The 19,287-nt window shown below is 41.7% G+C and overlaps 2 protein-coding genes across 3 annotated transcripts; one reads left to right on the top strand and one right to left on the bottom strand.

Moving 5' to 3' along the window:
- The first annotated feature begins 1,137 nt into the window (after positions 1–1,137).
- Positions 1,138–3,750, top strand: LOC123990830 (putative transcription factor Ovo-like 1). The gene is made up of 4 exons (XM_046291720.1): positions 1,138–1,286; positions 2,038–2,285; positions 2,573–2,762; positions 2,856–3,750. Exons 1-4 carry the CDS (start codon positions 1,178–1,180, stop codon positions 3,176–3,178), a joined length of 870 nt encoding a protein of 289 aa, XP_046147676.1. The 5' UTR covers positions 1,138–1,177; the 3' UTR covers positions 3,179–3,750.
- Positions 3,751–4,780: 1,030 nt separating this feature from the next.
- LOC124013426 (sphingolipid delta(4)-desaturase/C4-monooxygenase DES2-like) lies at positions 4,781–13,435 on the bottom strand. 2 transcript variants are annotated; one of them, XR_006834866.1, is made up of 4 exons: positions 13,126–13,435; positions 8,722–9,464; positions 8,250–8,378; positions 5,280–5,419 (listed from the first exon to the last, which is right to left on the bottom strand). XR_006834866.1 is itself a non-coding variant. In XM_046327775.1 (3 exons), exons 1-3 carry the CDS (start codon positions 13,205–13,207, stop codon positions 5,276–5,278), a joined length of 969 nt encoding a protein of 322 aa, XP_046183731.1. In that variant the 5' UTR covers positions 13,208–13,435; the 3' UTR covers positions 4,781–5,275. The 2 variants fall into 2 exon arrangements, 1 of the variants encoding a protein (XP_046183731.1); XM_046327775.1 differs by lacking the exon at positions 8,250–8,378 and having other exon boundaries at positions 4,781–5,419.
- Between the last annotated feature and the right edge of the window lie 5,852 nt (positions 13,436–19,287).

Raw genomic sequence — 19,287 nt, 5'->3', positions numbered from 1 at the left:
AGCAGACCCTCATGACAAATTGACTCTCTCTCTCTCTCTTTCTCTCTCTCCCCCTCTCTCTCTTTCTCTCCCCGTCTCTCTCTTTCTCTCCCCGTCTCTCTATCTCTCCCGTCTCTCTTTCTCTCCCAGTCTCTCTCTCTCTCCCTGAAATACTTTTTGGTCCAGGACTAGGCTTAATATGTAGATACCGATAACATAGAAAAAGGTAGCCTAACACATGGGTGGACACACTGGGTGCGTGCCAATAATATCACTTTTCTCCTGAAGTGTGCACTCGTTCACTACTTCCCATAAGTGTAAAAGCTTTATGAAGCTTTTTTTGATCAGTGAAGGTGTAGATTAGGTGGAGTTTTCAACATATTTCTTATACCAATAATTTCCTTTCTGTTCCATCATTCATTCCAATGACAGTTTGTTTCCAGTGAATTCTGAATGGCAGTTTGAATGGAGGTGGTTTGAATGGAGGAATATCTGTGCATTCACCTGCCACATTCACCTGTCTATTTACAGAATAATTCACTCAATAAATCAACAGCCATGAGTGGGGGATGGAACGCTTACAAGTGTTATTAGTTTCTCTAAACCGAGCAGTCAACGGAGGACAAACAGTAGAGGAGTTAGCCCTTTCTATTGCATTTGAATGGCCATTGTCTGAGACCAAAATCCACCAGACAATCCGAGCAGGGGGGGAGAAGAAAAGGCTGTGGCTCTTCTGTGCGTGCTCCTGTTACTCCGACCGGGCCTTCTGTCCAGGCACAGCCGGGTCCACATTTGCATGACAGGGTCCACTTGAATGTGGAGGCCAGATTCTCACTGCCTGGCATGCAAAACCAGTGGGGGACCAGTTAAAAGAGGCGCACGCGCACAGTCAACGCAGGTGTGCACCAGTAAAAAAGTCTCCCCCCTCCGCAACCCCACCCCAGCCCAACCATCTAAATGAGTGTTATGGAAATGAGCGCTGTGATTTTCTTGAGCTACCTGAGGTTGGATAGAGGGTATTGGCACGATGGTGAGGGGATGGCCAACGGTGAGTGGGGGGGGGGGGTAAGGTGATACATGGTCCTGTAGCTGAACACAAAACCAAAGTGGTGGGACACAGGAGCATTTGACAGTAGCCTCAGAGTCAGAAAGTAGCAGATTCATACAGTGACCAGAGAGAGGGAGAGAGAGAGAGAGGATGCCACGGTCGTTCCTACTGAATAAGAAAAAGAAGAAACAGGGGGCATGTGGAGGATGGAGGTGGAGAGACCCAGAGCAGACAGACTGGAAAGAGGACAACAGAACAGGTCAGTTCGGGATATGTTTATTCATATTGTTCAAGAAGACAAGGATTCGTCTTATCTTCCTTCTTCTTCTACTACTGTTGTAAATAGTAGTATCTGAGAAAATAGTAAATGTGTACAAAAAAGGGAAAGAGAATCCACTGAACAAAAATACAAATGCAACATGTAAAGTGTTGATCCCATGTTTCATGAGCTGAAATAATTGATCCCAGAAATGTTCCATACACACAAAAAGCTTATTTCTCTCAAATGTTTTGGAACAAATTTGTTTACATCCCTGTTAATGAGCATTTCTTCTTCGCCAAGATAATCCATCCACCTGACAGGTGTGGCATATCAATAAGCTGAATAAATAGCATGATCGTTATACAGGTCACCTTGTTCTGGGACAATAAAAGACCACTCTAATATGTGCCATTTTGTCACACAACACAATGCCACAGATGTCTAAATTGTAGGAATTCCGGTGTGTTGGAGCATCGTTATTTTGTTCGATCATTACTGTATTTATTACAACATGTAATTTTTGTTCAAGAAACCCTAATAATATTATTTTATACAGACAATCCATATTTGCATTTAGTTTGAGTTGTATTGTTGTCATTTGTAGGGAAGTTACAGGTTTGTTTTTATCAGAGGACAGAATATTATAGAATAGCCTCACAGGCAGTTTGATACTGGTGTTGCCTCATAGGTTGGTTATTTGTTATGAATGTCTATGTGTGTTTTGAGTGTGTGTCTCTTACCTTTTCAGTGTGTGAGAATGCTGAGGTGCAGCCTACAACAGTCACCTGCCCTGACTTCCCTAAACCTGTGGTTCTGCCTGAGCCAGCAACCCCCTCCTCAGTATCAGGACTAGTACCAGGACCTTTACCAGGGGAAGGACCAGAGGTCGGGCCAGACAGGGGCCAAGATTGGTCCAATCTCCTGTCCCGGACCATGGGCCAGCACCAGGGTCATTTCTACCACCCTGCTACACTGGCACTAGCATCCCGAGCCAAGGTAAACTTCCACTGTATTTCTATGAGACATTGGTGTCTATGAGATGTCTGTTGGTTGCTGTGAAACACAGTTATGTATAGGTAGATAGTCTCGGAATGCCATCCTTCCAAGTCGTGTTCATCACTCAGAGGAAACCTGGAAAACTTAGTGATATGCTGTTAAAGGAGGTTCACAACTCATGAAAAAACATATTTGACTGAATGTGTCCTAGAGTCCCTTATGAAAGAGCTGACAGTAAATGGAAGCAGTGTCTGTGTCTTAACCTCCGCGTTCCTTCTCTCACTCAGCCCCGCCCCCGTGTACCCCCCAGCTCGGGTGACTTCCTGTGTTCGGTGTGTCACAAGGTGTTTCCCCTGCAGCGCATGTTGACGCGTCACCTCAAGTGCCACAGCATGGTGAAGAGACACCCCTGCCGCTACTGTGGCAAGGGCTTCAACGACACCTTCGACCTCAAGAGGCACATGCGCACACACACAGGTGAGGTGTGAAAACACAGACACACACACTGCTCAGTCTTAACCCCCCCCACACACAAACACACTCTCCTCACCCTCTCTCCCCTCCCACCAGGTATCCGTCCGTACCGTTGTGAGCTATGTGACAAGGCCTTCACACAGCGCTGCTCCCTTGAATCCCACCTGAGGAAGATCCATGGCGTGCGCCAGCAGTACGCCTACCGCCAGCGCCGCTCCAAGATCTTTGTGTGCGAGGACTGTGGCTACACGTCCAACCGTCCCGAAGAGTACTTCCTCCACGTGCGCCAGTGCCACCCGGGCAGCCCCGCCCTGCGGCGCTACTACCGTCGACAGGCACACGAGGGCACCAACAACGTGCCCGCCGAACACAAACTCAGTCCCTTCTTGATGTATCCCACTGGGTACTATGTGGGTTGATTTAAACTCCTGGTTGAAGATTCGCTAATAACATTCAAGTGTGCTGTTCGGTTTCTGCCTTAGTCAATTCCTTCGTTGTAACCTTGCCACAGAGCAGAAACAGGCTAGTCTCAACGCTAACACATCAATTTTACAGTAAGGTGAATGGACAATATGTTTGGGGTTATTCCCCACCCAGTCAGTGCCTGGCCAGTAGGCCAAAATAACATTGAAAATCATCAGCATTGGTGTGGCTATTTTAAAAACACCACCTCCTGGTGTCCACTTTAGGTAATGCAGAGAGATTAAGGAGAGGGTGTGTCTGGTCAATAGTCAACGTTGATTAAAGGTATGTTTTTGTGGAGTGGTGACTTATCGATGTGTCCTTCAAAATAAATGGTATTCCCGACACACATGCCTGTCCCTCCTCTCCTTGCCACCCATCCTCCCACCTGTACAGTTACAACCATCCCATGTTATATTGACTTGCTTATTTATTTGCATGGTGTATTGCTGCTGCATGTTTGACATTTCATTATGATATTGTGTTTTAAAGATGTGCCGCATAAAATACCAAATAAATGTTCCAATCTCAGGATAATGAAGTCCTTTTAATCCTAATTCCAATACATGGAATGGCATGTGCTACTGTATAATACAGTATATTACCAGGGCTGTGTTCAGGAGGGTGCAACATTACAGACCCATCAGAAATACCTTGTATAGAACAATGATTGCCCATCAGCTTTCTATCTGAATGTTATGCGACGTTACTAGGGCTGTGTTCAGTGAGGTAAAACGTTCAAAATGTTTAAACATATATATTTGTATGTCCAGTAGAATTGGTTATCACTAACTCTATACATTGTTTCTATATGTAACATTTCACCTCACTGAACACAGCCCTGTTAACAGAGAGGGTCACCTTGGAGGTGAAGTTCCACTTGGGTCATGTCCCTAATAAAGTGCACTACTGTTGACCGAGGCCCATAAGGATATAGTTAAAAGTAGTGCACTATATAGGTAATAGGGTGCCATTTGGGACACATTGTATTAAACCATTTTTTTGCTGCTTTCTTTAACTAGGCAAGTCAGTTAAAAATATATATTTTAATCGTATTTACCATGACGGCCTACCCTGTATAGAGCCACAGAATTAGAATTGACTTCTGGCGACAGCCCTCCATTGTGCTACCTTGTGTCATCACAAAGCAATAAATGGAAACGATAGCTGCACCCCTCTAGGTTTTAGAACTATGGTGTGAGCCAATCTCATGGTGCTCTATAGCTTGGCTTTTCTACACTATAATAATCTCATTATTCAATAGTATTTGCTTTCTGCAATACTCTAAAGCAGGGTACGAGAGAGGTGCAGTCTATGTAAACAAGAGCCTAAAGGATTTTAGTGTTTGCTTATCATTGTATGTCAACAACCATATTTCTCTGAGGCACAGCCAGCTAAAAGAGCATGTAGTTTAGGCACATATTTACTTATTGCAACACAGATCAGGGAAAAATGGTAACATTTGTACTCTAGAAGATCGAGCCAATAAGCCATAACAATTACTAAATACTATAACAAGTTAGTTCAATATTGTGAGTTAGGAATGAGAAGTCTGAGTGAATCATTAATCCAATATGGGATTTAGGGAACAAAACAAAAATCTTTGTTATTGGACAAGTTCAGGTAGTTCATCCCATTTGGTGCATTATGAACATGAGCCAGGAAATGTATGTACAAATAGGAGACTTTTCTGGGGGCTTGGGAGGGAATAAAATCAAATCTAACTGTCACAACTGCAACTTTTTAGATTTACCATCACAGCCATAATGTTTATGATCAATTAATTATTCATCACAATCAGCTGAGTACCTTTTATTCTACCCAGTTTATAAAATAAATCTGGATATCATAGTTTACAGTATATTTAAGGTAACAACATTCAAAAGTGTTAAGAGTCTTCTCATGCTGGTGAGTTGAATGTGACACCAGCACACCAGTCGTCTGCAGAGTAAAAGATCTGGACAAGAAATGAGAAGCCTTTCACTCCTCGCCAGCTGGGTTGTCAAGCCACTTTTGTGGAAGATCATTGGTCAGAAGATCAAGAGCATGGGCTCTTAGTCTTGCTTAGCCAATGGGAAGGTGCGTTTAATTCTGGAGTAAGGTCCAAGCGAATCACAAAACACAAAGTCCCAGAGCACCCGTGTCCATGAGTCATGCTGTGGTAAATCAACATAGAACTCTGGAGCCATCTGTTTCACCTGGACAAAAAAAAAATGGAGCGAGAGAAAGTTATTTTTAATTACAATGTAAGGGATGAGAGTAAATAGCACAGCAATGAGAACACACAGATGATGATAATCAATGGATTCATTAGTGTACAGATAAGTACACAGCCAATATTCACAAAGCATTTCAGTAAGTTCTGATTTGGCCTTTTAGATGATAATTAAAAAAATAAGATTACGTGGACGGGACAGGGGCTGATCCTAGATCAGCACTCCTTCTCAATGAATACTGGCCCCGTATCTATGGCTAGTCTGTCTACTGAGGCGGAAAAAAACCTGGGCCTGGCTCCCAAGTGGGTGGGCCCACAGGTGGCTGCGCTCCTGCCCAGTCATGTGAAATCTATAGATTAAGGCCTAAATTAATGCATTACAATGGACTGATTTCCTTCTATGAACCAACGCAGTAAAATCTTTGAAATTGTTGCATGACGTAGTTACATTTTTGTTCAGTATATCATGACCCCAGGTAGAAGGGCCTAAACAAAGCTTACTCAGTGTGGGATACATGTTTTTTAAGGCAATCTGTACAAAGAACTAGTATACAAATTAAATTTGATTAGCTTAACCAGTGGGAGAGACTAGGGCATTTCAAGATGCTAATATTTTGAGGAAAAGTGAGACTGAAACATAACGTGTAAAACAGGTTGTGAAATATCCCTGTACCCATAGTAACAAAAGTAATAAATAAATGGGGTAAAACAGGAGAACATTGTTCAAACATTACCGCTTGTGTAATGTCAGTTGTTTACATTTATGTAAGAGCCACATGCCTGTAACCAGAAAACTAAAGATGTCCACTCCTAACAAGAATGAAATTCAAAACTTTAACAATCCTAAAATATGGTATAAGCTGTCAAACTACGTCATCAAGTCAGGATAGAACTAGACCAACCAGATCAGATCATCTCTTTCATTAGGAGGCTTACGTCACCCTCTCATTCTAGCATTTCTGTCTGCCTTTGTCTTGTCTAACTGTCATAACAGGACCGTCTGACAAGTAGGCCTACAAGTTATTAAACCATGTTCACATTGGCAGTTTGAAGTGACTCAAATAAAATAATTGCCTAGCCGATTGTTCATTTTCCTGCAGTCTGAACAGCCAGAAATCACATGGAATCTGATCAATTTCAAACCATCTAGCTTGTTAATTGTTTACAAAACAAATTTGTGAATGTGCTACAACAAATTTGTGAATGTGCTACAACAAATTTGTGAATGTGCTACAACAAATTTGTGAATGTGCTACAACAAATTTGTGAATGTGCTACAACAAATTTGTGAATGTGCTACAACAAATTTGTGAATGTGCTACAACAAATTTGTGAATGTGCTACAACAAATTTGTGAATGTGCTAAAGAGCTAGCTTGTTGACTGCCTTGGCTAGCTTGTTGACTGCCTTGGCTAGCTTGTTGACTGCCTTGGCTAGCTTGTTGACTGCCTTGGCTAGCTTGTTGACTGCCTTGGCTAGCTTGTTGACTGCCTTGGCTAGCCAATAAGGACTTGTTTTGAAAGTTGGATCATCTTATCCTTTGAAGCTTTAAAAGTGTTCTTACGATATGATTTTGAACATTCAGAGCAACGTCAATGGCTGGCATTGTTCACCTTTAACTTCTGGGTGACATGAAGCACCAATCAGCCTACACCCCTGTGCACACATCCCATCACTACCATGACTGGAGTAGCCATGGCAGAAAATGACTGCTGTCTGAACACACAAATCACATTTGGTCAAAACGTATTTGAAAAAGAGCATTACGTTCTGCAGTGTGAACAAGGCTTTAGATACTGTATTGACAGAATAGGAACACCACTATGGCCAGGTGGCAAAACATAGGGGTGGGCCTGCAGCATTCCTCCACAGTTTATGACTGAAACTCATATCTAGAGGCTTGTTGTGAGGCATCATGGGATTTGTTCCATAACTGAGGTTTTATAACATTTTATTTTGCTTGAAGAGATAGTACCCCTAAAGTACAAAGTGACTTATTTGTTTCCATTGCATTTTATAACCACAAAAGTCAAAGCAATGTGAAATATTGTCAGTCTGAAAGATAGTGAAGCTCAATGACTTGGTTCAAAATGTTTATTTTACTGTTATTAGCACAGCTGCTGGCAGTGGCTAGGTAAACAAGCCTTAAGCGTGGATTGCAGTCTCTCCTTGTCCATAGACTGCTTTCAAGGTAAGTATACAAATAAGTAACTTGGAGATATTCTCCCTGCACTGCTGAGGACTAGATTTGTCCACGCATACAGGAGTAATAAAGGCCTCCCAAATAAAAAAACATTTCTTATTTACTCTGATTTTTCATGGGGTGCTGCAGCACCCTCAGTACCACTACTTTCTGCCACTATGCTAGGTGAGATGGTTTATTTGAAAAGACATTCATCACAACCATAACTGCTTTATTGCTCCTTATACCTTATGATCCTGTGATCCTGTAAGCTAACAACTTCTACGATCTCTACAAAGACCGAGGTTCTCTTTAACTGTTGTTTTGGGTGTCACCAGTCCTCCCTAATGACTGCTGTACACAAACGATAGAGCTTAGCTCCTATTCATAGTGTTAGCCAAACACACACACACACACACAGCTAATTGCTCAGCGTTGTGCTTCCACCCATAACAGCAGTCAAGATGAAGCCATCCATGTGTTCTGTTTCACCACACCACTGTAGTAAGTTTTTCAGTATCCATTGTCCCTTTGATGTCAGTCCTTCAGCATTGCCCTTTGTCAGTGCTGATCTGGGATCAGTTTAGCTTTTTAGATCATATAAATAAGATTATATGGACAGGTGACTTACTCAGAGTCTGAGACACTATGAATATGGGCCTTGAATCTTTCACAATTGTCAGTGGAATGCCAGCAAGGTTTAGAGTTGAATGCCACATGACTGGTGTGATTCAGCGATCATTAGGGCCAGGGGTTTGCCCTAAACGGAATGATAGCGAGGGCACATTAGTCAACAGAAAACAACTGTGGCTACATTTCACCATTGATATCCTACACAAGTTCACATCCTATTTCACAATTCACATCCAATCCAGGGTTACTTTGAAATCAATTTAAATACTTTATCTGCCCATTTGATGTAGTCTGGCATATTAAACAAATAGAAAAATAAAGTCAAACCCTGCCCATCTGGCACTCCGGGCAGACTCAAGCAAACACTCAAAGTAACAAAAGATTTTAAGTATTTGAACCAAGTCTAGTTAATATCTTACAATCACCTTCATCCTAAACAAACAGTTTATCCTTCATGAAAAGTGAGTTACCTGAGGGAGCCGGCTGCCGGGGATGCTGGGAAAGTCATGGTGCTCCATGTGGTAGCCCACATTAAAGGTGATATAGTTCAGCGGCCCGTAGTACGAGTACGTCTCGATCCCGCTCAGGTACATATAGTGTTCGGCGATAAAATGCCCCGAGATCGGGTGCAGTCCCATACACAACAGCGAACCTGCTATCAGGTAGACCAGAGGCTTAAGCCCCCAGAGGTACACTATGAAAGCATTGAATGCTAGCTGCACCATTAAATTCAACAGCTCGAGCCTGCCTACAGGTTTAGGGTTGACCACCAGGGGACGAAGCGCGTAGAATAGCGGCTGCAGGAAGAGCCACAGGATCTTGCGTGCGGGGGAGCTGAAGAGACGAGCCTCCAGGTGGGTCGGGACGTCCACGTCGAGTCCATGGCCACCCAGGTAACGGTGGTGGTCCACATGGTACTTCTTGAAGCTGATTGAGTAGGGCACGCCAATTGGTAGGTTGGCGAATATGCCAAAGAGGCGGTTGCACATGGCATCCTTATTCCCAAAGGCCACATTGTGCGAGATGTCGTGGATGGCGAGCGTGAGGGAGTGGTTGATGCAACCGCCGAACATGTAGGCCCAGAAGATGAGCCACTTCCAGCTGAGGTCGCGTACCAGGAAGCAGCAGAGTACCTGGGTTAGGACCATGGCTGTCACCACCCACTTGAGCTGGGGGTCAGGGCCCATCAAGGACTTGATCTCTGGGTGCTTGGCTGTGGAGAGGGAGGAAAGGGTGGGAAAACAAAAAAACAAATTGAGGTACAGTATTACTTTTACACTGGTCTCTTGTGACAGACAATATTATAATGCAGCTGATTTCAGAAGATGATTTGGCAGATCTAAATAGTTATTGATTCCTTTATTTAGTGTGTTATGACATCTAAACAGGGCTGTTTAATTCCTGTCCTGGAAGGCCAAAACACTTCTGGTTTGTTTCTACCAGTCAGTTAATTGCACTCACCTGGTTTCTAGGACCAGAAATTAGTCCCTTATAAGAAAAGAATGAAAACCAGATGTGCTTTGCCCCTCCGTGACCAACATCGAAGCGACAGCAGTAGAGAACGTGGAAAGTTGTGTACGCCAAGGAACTTGTCACAGACAAACTGAAATGGTCCACTCAGAGTGTGGTGAAGGCGCAACAGCGACTCTCCAACCTCAGGAGGCTGAAGAAATTTGGCTTGTCACCTAAACCCCTGACAAACTTCTACAGATGGACAATCGAGAGCATCCTGTCAGGCTGTATCACAGCATGGTACAGCAACTGCACCGCAAGGCTCTCCAGGGGGTGGTGCAGTCTGCATAACGCATCACTGGTGGCAAACTACCTACCCTCCATGACACTTACAGCACCCAATGTTACAGGAAGGCCAAAAAGATAAAGGACAACCACCTGAGCCACTGCCTGTTCCCCCCGCTACCATCCAGAAGGAGAGGTCAGTACAGGTGCATCAAAGCTGGGACCGAGAGACAGAAGCTGTTTCTCAACCTCAAGGCCATCAGACTGCTAAACAGCAATCACTAACTCAGAGGCTGCTACCTACATGGAGACCCAATTACTGGCCACTTAAATAGATCTAGTCACTTTATACAATGCCACTCTAATAATGTTTACATATTACATTACTCATGTATATACGGTATTTTATACCATCTATTGCACCTTGCCTATGCCGCTCGGCCATCGCTCAGACATATACTCGACCGATGATTTAACACCGATACCGATTATTGGAGGACCAAAAAGCAGATACGGATTGATCTGACAATTTTTTAAATACATTTGTAATAATGACAGCAATACTGAATGAACACTTATTTTAACTAAATATAATACAAATAAAAATCTAGTCTCAAATAAATAAACATGTTCAATTTGGTTTTAATAATGCAAAAAACAGTGTGGAGAAGTGCAATATATGCCATGTAAAAAAAGCTAACGTTTAAATTCCTTGCTCAGAACATATGAAAGCTGGTGGTTCCTTTTAACATAGTCTTCAAAATTCCCAGTTAAGAAGTTGTTGTTATAAGGACTATTTCTCTCGATACCATTTGTATTTCATATACCTTTGACTATTGGATGTTCTTATAGCCACTGTAGTATTGCCGGCCTAATCTCGGGAGTTGATAGGCTTGAAGTCATAAACAGAGCTGTGCTGCAAGCATTGCGAAGAGCTGCCGGCAAACGCAGGAAAATGCTGTTTGAATGAATGCTTACGAGCCTGCTGCTGCTTACTGCCGCTCAGTCAGACTTAAAAAAAGAATAAACACAGAAATATGAGCCTTAGGTCATTAATAATGGTCAAATCCAGAAACGATCATTTTGAAAACAAACCACTTATTCTTTCAGTGAAATACGGAACCGTTCCATATTTTATCAAACGGGTGGCATCCAGAAGTATAAATATTGCTGTTACATTGCACAACATTCAGTGTTGTGTCATAATTATGTAAAATTCTAGCAAATTAATTATGGTCTTTGTTAGGAAGAAATAGTCTTCACAGTTTGCAACGAGCCAGGCGGCTCAAACTGCTGTATATGCCCAGAACGCAAGGCTGTGAGTCGATGATAAATTAACAGGCAATGCATTGATTATTTGCAACGCAGGACAAGCTAGTTAATAAACTAGTAATATCAACCATGTGTAGTTAACTAGTGATTATGTTAAGATTCATAGTTTTTTTTAATAAGATAAGTTTAATGCTAGCTAGCAACTTACCTTGGCTCCTTGCTGCACTCACGTAACAGGTGGTCAGCCTGCCACCCAGTGTCCCCGTGGAGTGCAACGTAATCAGCGTCCAAAAATGCTGATTACCGGTTATGAAAACTTGAAATCAGCCCCAATTAATCTGTATGGCCAATTTAATAGGTCGACCTCTAATATTTAGATATACATATTCTCATTCACCCCTTTAGATGTGTGTATTAGGGAATTGTTGGATATTACTGCACTGCCGGAACATGAAGCACAAGCATTTTGCAACACTCGCATTAACATCTGCTAACAGTGTGTGTGACAAATAAAATTTGATTTGGATATTGAACAGCCCTTTGAATCCTGGCTGTCCCCAGTCCACCTGCTTGTGCTGCTGCTCCAGTTTCAACTGTTCGGTCTGCGGCAATGAAACCCTGACCTGTTCACCGGACGTGCTACCTTGTCACGGACCTGCTGTTTTCAACTCTCCCTACTGCCTCGACCTCTGAATGCTTGTCTATGAAAAGCAAACTGACATTTACTCCTGAGGTGCTGACCTGTTGTACTCGCTACAACCACCGATTATTATCTGACCCTGCTGGTAATCAATGAACCTTTCAACATCTTGAAGAACAATCTGGCCTTAAATGGCCATGTACTCTTAGAATCTCCACCCGGCACAGCCTGAAGAGGACTGGCCACCCCTCAGAGCCTGGTTCCTCTCTAGGTCTCTACATTTCTAAGGAGATTTTCCTAGCCACTGTGCTTCTACATCGCTTGCGGTTTGGGGTTTTAGGCTGGGTTTCTGTATAAGCACTTTGTGACAACTGTTGATGTATTTATGAAGCCCTTTTTACAAATACATTTGGAGGTTTAAATAGTGTATTTAAAAATCAGAGTAATCTCAGACACACTGGCCAACAGAATCATATAATGACTTACATCCGTTCATTTGGCTAAACTCAAATCAAAATTATGGGACTGCAATTTAGGAAATAAACTTAAAGCTAACTAATAGTATTAATATTTGTCTGTAGCGCCTCAGAGCAAGATGGCCACAATCATGCAAATAAAGAAGCTCCCATTCGAAAGTAGGATCTGCATTTCCTCACCTTGAACCCAAGTTTCCCACTACTTAGCAAGGAAAACTAGTCTTACCTGTCAAACAGGTGGTTACACCAGTTTCGATCTTGGCTATATCCTGTGCCTCTAAGACAATATTTACTAGGCTATAGATAAACAAAAGGAATACACGAGTAGTAGGATGTCATGTCCCAAGAAATCAAAATAACTGATAACCTATACTTTATCAGTCAAGTGGTCATTGATGTAGGATGTGAATGATGGTGATCACTCGTCATCATTGCATGGGAACGGCATCTTTCTGGTGGTACAACATGATCAGGTTTCATTGAATTCAGAGTAAATCAGTGAAAACATGACAATGGTTAAAGAAAGTGATGAATTAAAAGTTAGAGACTATGTAAAGTCTTATCCATATTGTGAAATGTATATAGCCTAGTTAGACTATATGGCTAAGCCTAAGGAAGCATCTGTTGGATTTTACAGGAGTAAACAAGCATTTATTCCATTCGACAAGACAACAAAATTACATTCCTTTGGCCAATGTATTTTTGAGCAGTAGGCGATTGATACGGACGTCAGAGAATGGGCTGCTTACCTAATATCTGCTTCCTCCGACTACAGTGTGGTTGCTCCGTATATACCCACTCGAAGTCATCCCTCGTTACCGTGTTCCCCATCTTTTGCTCGTGGTAGGACTATCTGCCAGTTCCCCGAGCTGTTATCACAAAAAACCGGAGTAGAGACACACAGTCCGCCTGTACAAAAAGGCGGGGGAAAATGAAGAGGAAAGATTCCAAGTTGCTCGTACCAAACACCCCCGTCCACAGGTAGGCTATAAGGTCATACAGATAAACTGCGACACGCCTAATTAAGTGGGCGCACTTTCACAACAGTTGGTTAAACAGGTAAATGCCAAAATAGTGGAAACATTTGAGTAAATGAGGGATACAAAGTATATTGAAAGCAGGTGCTTCCAAACAGGTGTGGTTCCTGAGTTAATTAAGAAATTAACATCCCATCATGCTTAGGGTCATGTATAAAATGCTGGGAAGGCCATTATTTTGGCTACCATGGCTTTGCTGCCATAGGATGACAATTCACCCAATCCCAGGGCATTAGTGGTCACTGAATGGTTTGATGAGCATGAAGATGATATAAACCATATGCCATGGCCGTCTCAGATCTCAACTCAGTTGAACAATTAAGGGAGATTCTGGAGTGTCACCTGAGACAGCGTTTTCCACCACCATCAACAAACAACCAAATTATGAACTTGTTCGTGGAGGAATGGTGTCAAATCCCTCCAATAGAGTTCCAGACACTGAATCAATGCCAAGGTGTATTGAAGCTGTTCTTGCTCGTGGTGGCCCAACGCCCTATTAAGACACTTGGTGTTTCCTTAATTTAGTCAGTTACCTGTATATCAACACGTGTTATTCGAACCAGTTCGTTTGGCACGGAACTTTTAATTACTATATTTTTCTTCTATGAGTTTTAACGGCGGTTGGCATCTAATTTGTTGCATTACTGCCACCTACTAGACTTGAGTACAACTCCCTAATACTTTGCTTGAAAAATAAAAATGTACTAAGTAAATACGCTACCATCTAACACTACACTCACTCATTTCAAAATTCTATGAAATAAAATGAACACCACCCTACTCCTCTAATTAAATGTATTTATTCCTACCTCATGCCATCATCCTGAAAGGGTGGGACATCACCACTTAACAAACCCTGTAACTCTTCTGATGTCAAGTCTCACACCCAAATACCTCTCTGCAGCTGCAACCACAATCTCAATTTTCTGAGACTTCTGATCCATCTCTGCAGTACAATTGATAACCATTAATATAAATGCTAAAAATCCAATCTTACTGAAACTTATATCACTTTTTGGCCTATCGCTCTGTACTGGTATACCTCTACTACTCTCACCACTCCCCCCTCTGTACTGGTATGTCTCTACTACTCTCACCACTCCTCCCTCTGTACTGGTATGTCTCTACTACTCTCACCACTCCTCCCCGTTAATAACCCGTAATCTTCCTCTACTTTCTTCACTGCCTCAGCATATGACAGCTTCTGCTCTACTCTAACCCCGTAAACCTCAATCTGCCTCTCTCGCACGAGACATTTCTCATCTCCAGCTCCATGGGCACCCCTACAATTAACACATACCACTAGAAGTTGATCGATTAATTGGCATGGCCGATTAATTGGGGCCGATTTCAAGTTTTCATAACAATCGGTAATCTGCATTTTTGTACACCAATTATGGCCCGATTACATTGCATTCCATGAGGAAACTGCGTGGCAGGCTGACCACCTGTTACGCAAGTGCAGCAAGGAGCCAAGGTAAGTTGCTAGCTAGCATTAAACTTATCTTATGAAAAAACAATCAATCTTAACATAATCACTAGTTAATTACACATGGTTGACGATATTACTAGTTTAACTAGCTTGTCCTGCGCTGCAAGTAATCAATGCGGTGCCTGTTAATTTATCATTGAATCACAGCCTACTTTGCTGAACGGGTGATGATTTAACAAAAGCTCAATCGTTGCATAAATGTACCTGACCATAAATATCAATGCTTTCTTAAAATCATTACACAGAAGTATTTTTTTAAACCAGCATATTTAGTTCAAATAAATTCATGTTAGCTGGCAATATTAACTAGGGAAATTATGTCACTTCTCTTGCATCCATTGCATGCAGAGTCCGGGTATATGCAACAGTTTGGGCCGTCTGGCTCGTTGCAAATTAATTTGCCAGAATTTCAAATAATTATGACAACATTGAAGGTTGTGAAATGTAACAGCAATATTTAGACTTATGGATGCCACCCGTTTGATAAAATACGGAACGGTTCCGTATTTCACTGAAAGAATAAGCATTTTGTTTTTGAAATGATAGTTTCCGCATTTGACCATATCAATGACCTAAGGCTCGTATTTCTCTGTGTTTATTATATTAGAATTAGTTCTGATTTTATATTTAATAGAGCAGTCTGACCGAGTGGTGGTAGGCAGCAGCAGGCTCGTAAGCATTCATTCAAACAGCACGTTCCTGAGTTTGTTAGCAACTCCTCACAATGCTTGAAGCACAGCACTGTTTATGACTTCAAGCCTATCAACTCCTGAGATTAGGCTGGCAATACTATAGTGGCTATAAGAACATCCAATAGTCAAAGGTATATGAAATACAAATGGTATAGAGAGAAATAGTCTTACAAATTCCTATAATAACTACAACCTAAAACTTCTTAACTGGGAATATTGAAGACGATGTTAAAAGGAACCACCAGCTTTCATATGTTCTCATGTTCTGAGCAAGGAACTTAAACGTTAGCTTTTTTACATGGCATATATTGCACTTTTACTTTCTTCTCCACACTGTTTTTGCATTATTAAACCAAATTGTTTCATTATTATTTTTTTGACTAAATTGATTTTATTTATGTATTTATTAAGTTAAAATAAAAATGTTCATTCAGTATTGTTGTAATTGTCATTATTACAAATATATATATATAAAAATCGGCCGATTAATCTGCTTTTTTTGGTCCTCCAATAATCGGTATCGGCAGTGAAAAATGATAAACGGTCGAACTCTACATTCCAGTACTTTCCCCAATACTACACATTCCTTTGTCTCATGCCCTCTGTACGTTTCTCACACATTGGACACACTGCTGCCACATGCCCATAAGCTTGACACCTGTAACATCGTAATGTATTCGGGACATACACTTATATAGGATAACATATATCCTAACTTCACTTTGTCGGGCAAAGACTCAACTTCAAAACTCAACCGAACAGACAATGACTCTTCTGTTTCCCCACTCTTGCCACCCTGTCTGCGTCGCATCAAATGACGAGCATCACATACACTGGGAATCTTTCCCCTCAGCTGATCAACTTTTATATTTACTGCTACCCAAGTTATTACCCCTTTCATTGGTGCCCTTATCTTGAGAACAAAACAAGTCACTTTTCTTGCCCCCATTCGTTTTACTACGAGCGCATTCTCCCTCTGCCCAACAGAAACACTAACAGTTATCACTAGTCCACTTCTGGTTACCCTCATCGATTCCACATAACCCAACTCTTTTTTCACCCACCACGAAACCACAAATGGATCAGCCACTTTTAACAATAAACTTCACTCCTACTGTCACAGACTCTTCTTTTTCCTGATCCTCGGTACATACCTCGGTTTCCGATAACTTCACAGCACCTACCACCTCCGATACTTCACCCTCATTCACTTCCTTTTCTCCTCCTGTTTTCAGCTCCATCTGCTTACACTTTCTACCATTCTTCTTCAACAAACCATCTCCCTTTTCCCCCACCATTTTTATCCGACTCAAGCTCACCCTCTTCTTCCCTCTCTCTCTTAGACCTCTTCTCCCTCTCTTTTTCCCTCCACTCCTCCTCAGTTTTCCAAGTATAGGTCTCCTTATGATAATACTGCTACCCCACTCCTGACACCCATCTTGTTCTTGCTTTCTCTAGGGACTCCTTGCCCCCCTTCATTTTAATCACTATAATTGAAAGTTTGATTGTTGGTAGCCTAATAAGCTAATATAGACCTTAGCACATTTGATGATCATAATTTTAATTGAAATTATTTGAAACACAATTGAAAATGTTGACAACAGGAAAAATGTTCATAGGAAATAGTAATCACAGCAAAAAGTGTAGTAATTCCCTTCAAAATGAGTATGCGTGTTTTATCCTTTTTCGACCACATAGGGGCGATATTGGCTTACGTCTCACTTCATTCATGAGCCAAGAGATAGAGCCACAATAAATACTTTATTAGTATAATCAATATGGTTTCCAAAAGATGATTAAATATGTGCAGAAAAACTTTAAGGCATCTCAGTAATCAAATATAATACCACTTCTTTTAAAGCAAATTAAGTAAGAAAACAAAAAAAGACCTTTAGTGCCCAGTGATTGAACAGTCGTGTAATACCTCATGCACATCTCAAATATTGCTCACATAGAAAAGGCCTAGCTATGGTGAATATTTTGTAGCATACATCAATTCTCTCACCAAAATCCGGTATTATTCTCTCGTATGCTTCACCGTCCAAAGGACCATATTAGGCCTATATGATTTAACATGGCTTTCCCTAACAGCAAGGTGCATAGCATTTTGGCAGTATGATCTATAGCTACAACAGTATACATTTTGTGGATTTAAACCAATATTCTTGCGATCATTAATTGGCTATACTGTACTCTAACCAGAATAGTAAACTTTCCTTCATACCATTGCCTTCCTTGTGCCCCATTGCCCCCAATCATGTATTCTAACAGTTGAAGTCGAAGTTTACATACACTTAGGATGGAGTAATTAAAACTCGTTTTTCAAACACTCCAAATATTTCTTGTTAACAAAATATAGTCTTGGCAAGTCGGTTAGGACATCTACTTTGTGCACGACACAAGTCATTTTTCCAACAATTGTTTACAGACAGATTATTTCACTTATAATTCACTGTAACACAATTCCACGGGGTCAAAAGTTTACATACACTAAGTTGACTGTACCTTTAATCAGCTTGGAAAATTCCATTAAATTATGTAATGGCTTTAGAAGCTTCTGATAGGCTAATTGACATCATTTGAGTCAATTGCAGGTGTACCTGTGGATGAATTTCAAGTCCTTCCTTCAAACTCAGTTCCTCTTTGCTTGACTGTCACGCCTTGATCTTAGTATTTTGTGTTTTCTTTCTTTATTTGGTCAGGTCAGGGTGTGTTACATTGACATCATGAGAAAATAAAAAGAAATCAGCCTAGACCTCAGAAAATAATTTGTAGACCTCCACAAGTCTGGTTCATCCTTGGGAGAAATTTCCAAACGCCTGACGGTACCACGTTCATCTGTACAATCAATAGTACGCAAGAATAAACACCATGGGACCACGCAGCCATCATACTGCTCAGGAAGGAGACGCGTTCTGTCTCCTAGAGATGAACGTACTTTGGTGCAAAAAGTGCCAATCAATCCCAGAACAACAGCAAAGGACCTTGTGAAGATGTTGGAGGAAACAGGTACAAAAGTATCTATATCTACAATAAAATTTGTCCTATAGCAACATAACCTGAAAGGCAGCTCAGCAAGGAAGAAGCCACTGCTCCAAAACCGCCATAAGAAAGCCAGACTACGGTTTGCAACTGCACATGGGGACAAAGATCGTACTTTTTGTAGAAATGCCCTCTGGTCTGATGAAACAAAAATAGAACTGTTTGGTCATAATGACCATTGTTGTGTTTGGAGGAAAAAGGGGGATGCTTGCAAGCCGAAGAACACCATCCCAACCTTGAAGCACGGGGTGGCAGCATCATGTTGTGGGGGTGTTTTGCTGCAGGAGGGAGTGGTGCACTTCACAAAATAGATGGCATCATGAGGTAGGAAAATGATGTGGACACATTGAAGCAACATCTCAAGACATCAGTCAGAGGAAGTTAAACCTCGGTCACAAATGGGTCTTCCAAATGGACAATGACCCCAAGCATACTTAATAATATATGCCATTTAGCAGACGCTTTTATCCAAAGCGACTTACAGTCATGTGTGCATACATTCTATGTATGGGTGGTCCCGGGGATCGAACCCACTACCCTGGCATTACAAGCGCCATGCTCTACCAACTGAGCTACACAGTTGGTAGAATGGCTTAAGGACAACAAAGTCAAGGTATTGGAGTGGCCATCACAAAGCCCTAACCTCAA

Source organism: Oncorhynchus gorbuscha, linkage group LG02, assembly GCF_021184085.1.
Source record: "Oncorhynchus gorbuscha isolate QuinsamMale2020 ecotype Even-year linkage group LG02, OgorEven_v1.0, whole genome shotgun sequence".
Taxonomy (NCBI): domain Eukaryota; kingdom Metazoa; phylum Chordata; class Actinopteri; order Salmoniformes; family Salmonidae; genus Oncorhynchus; species Oncorhynchus gorbuscha.
The sequence above is the reverse complement of the archived record's forward strand: the minus strand, read 5'-3'. Positions and strand labels throughout refer to the sequence as shown.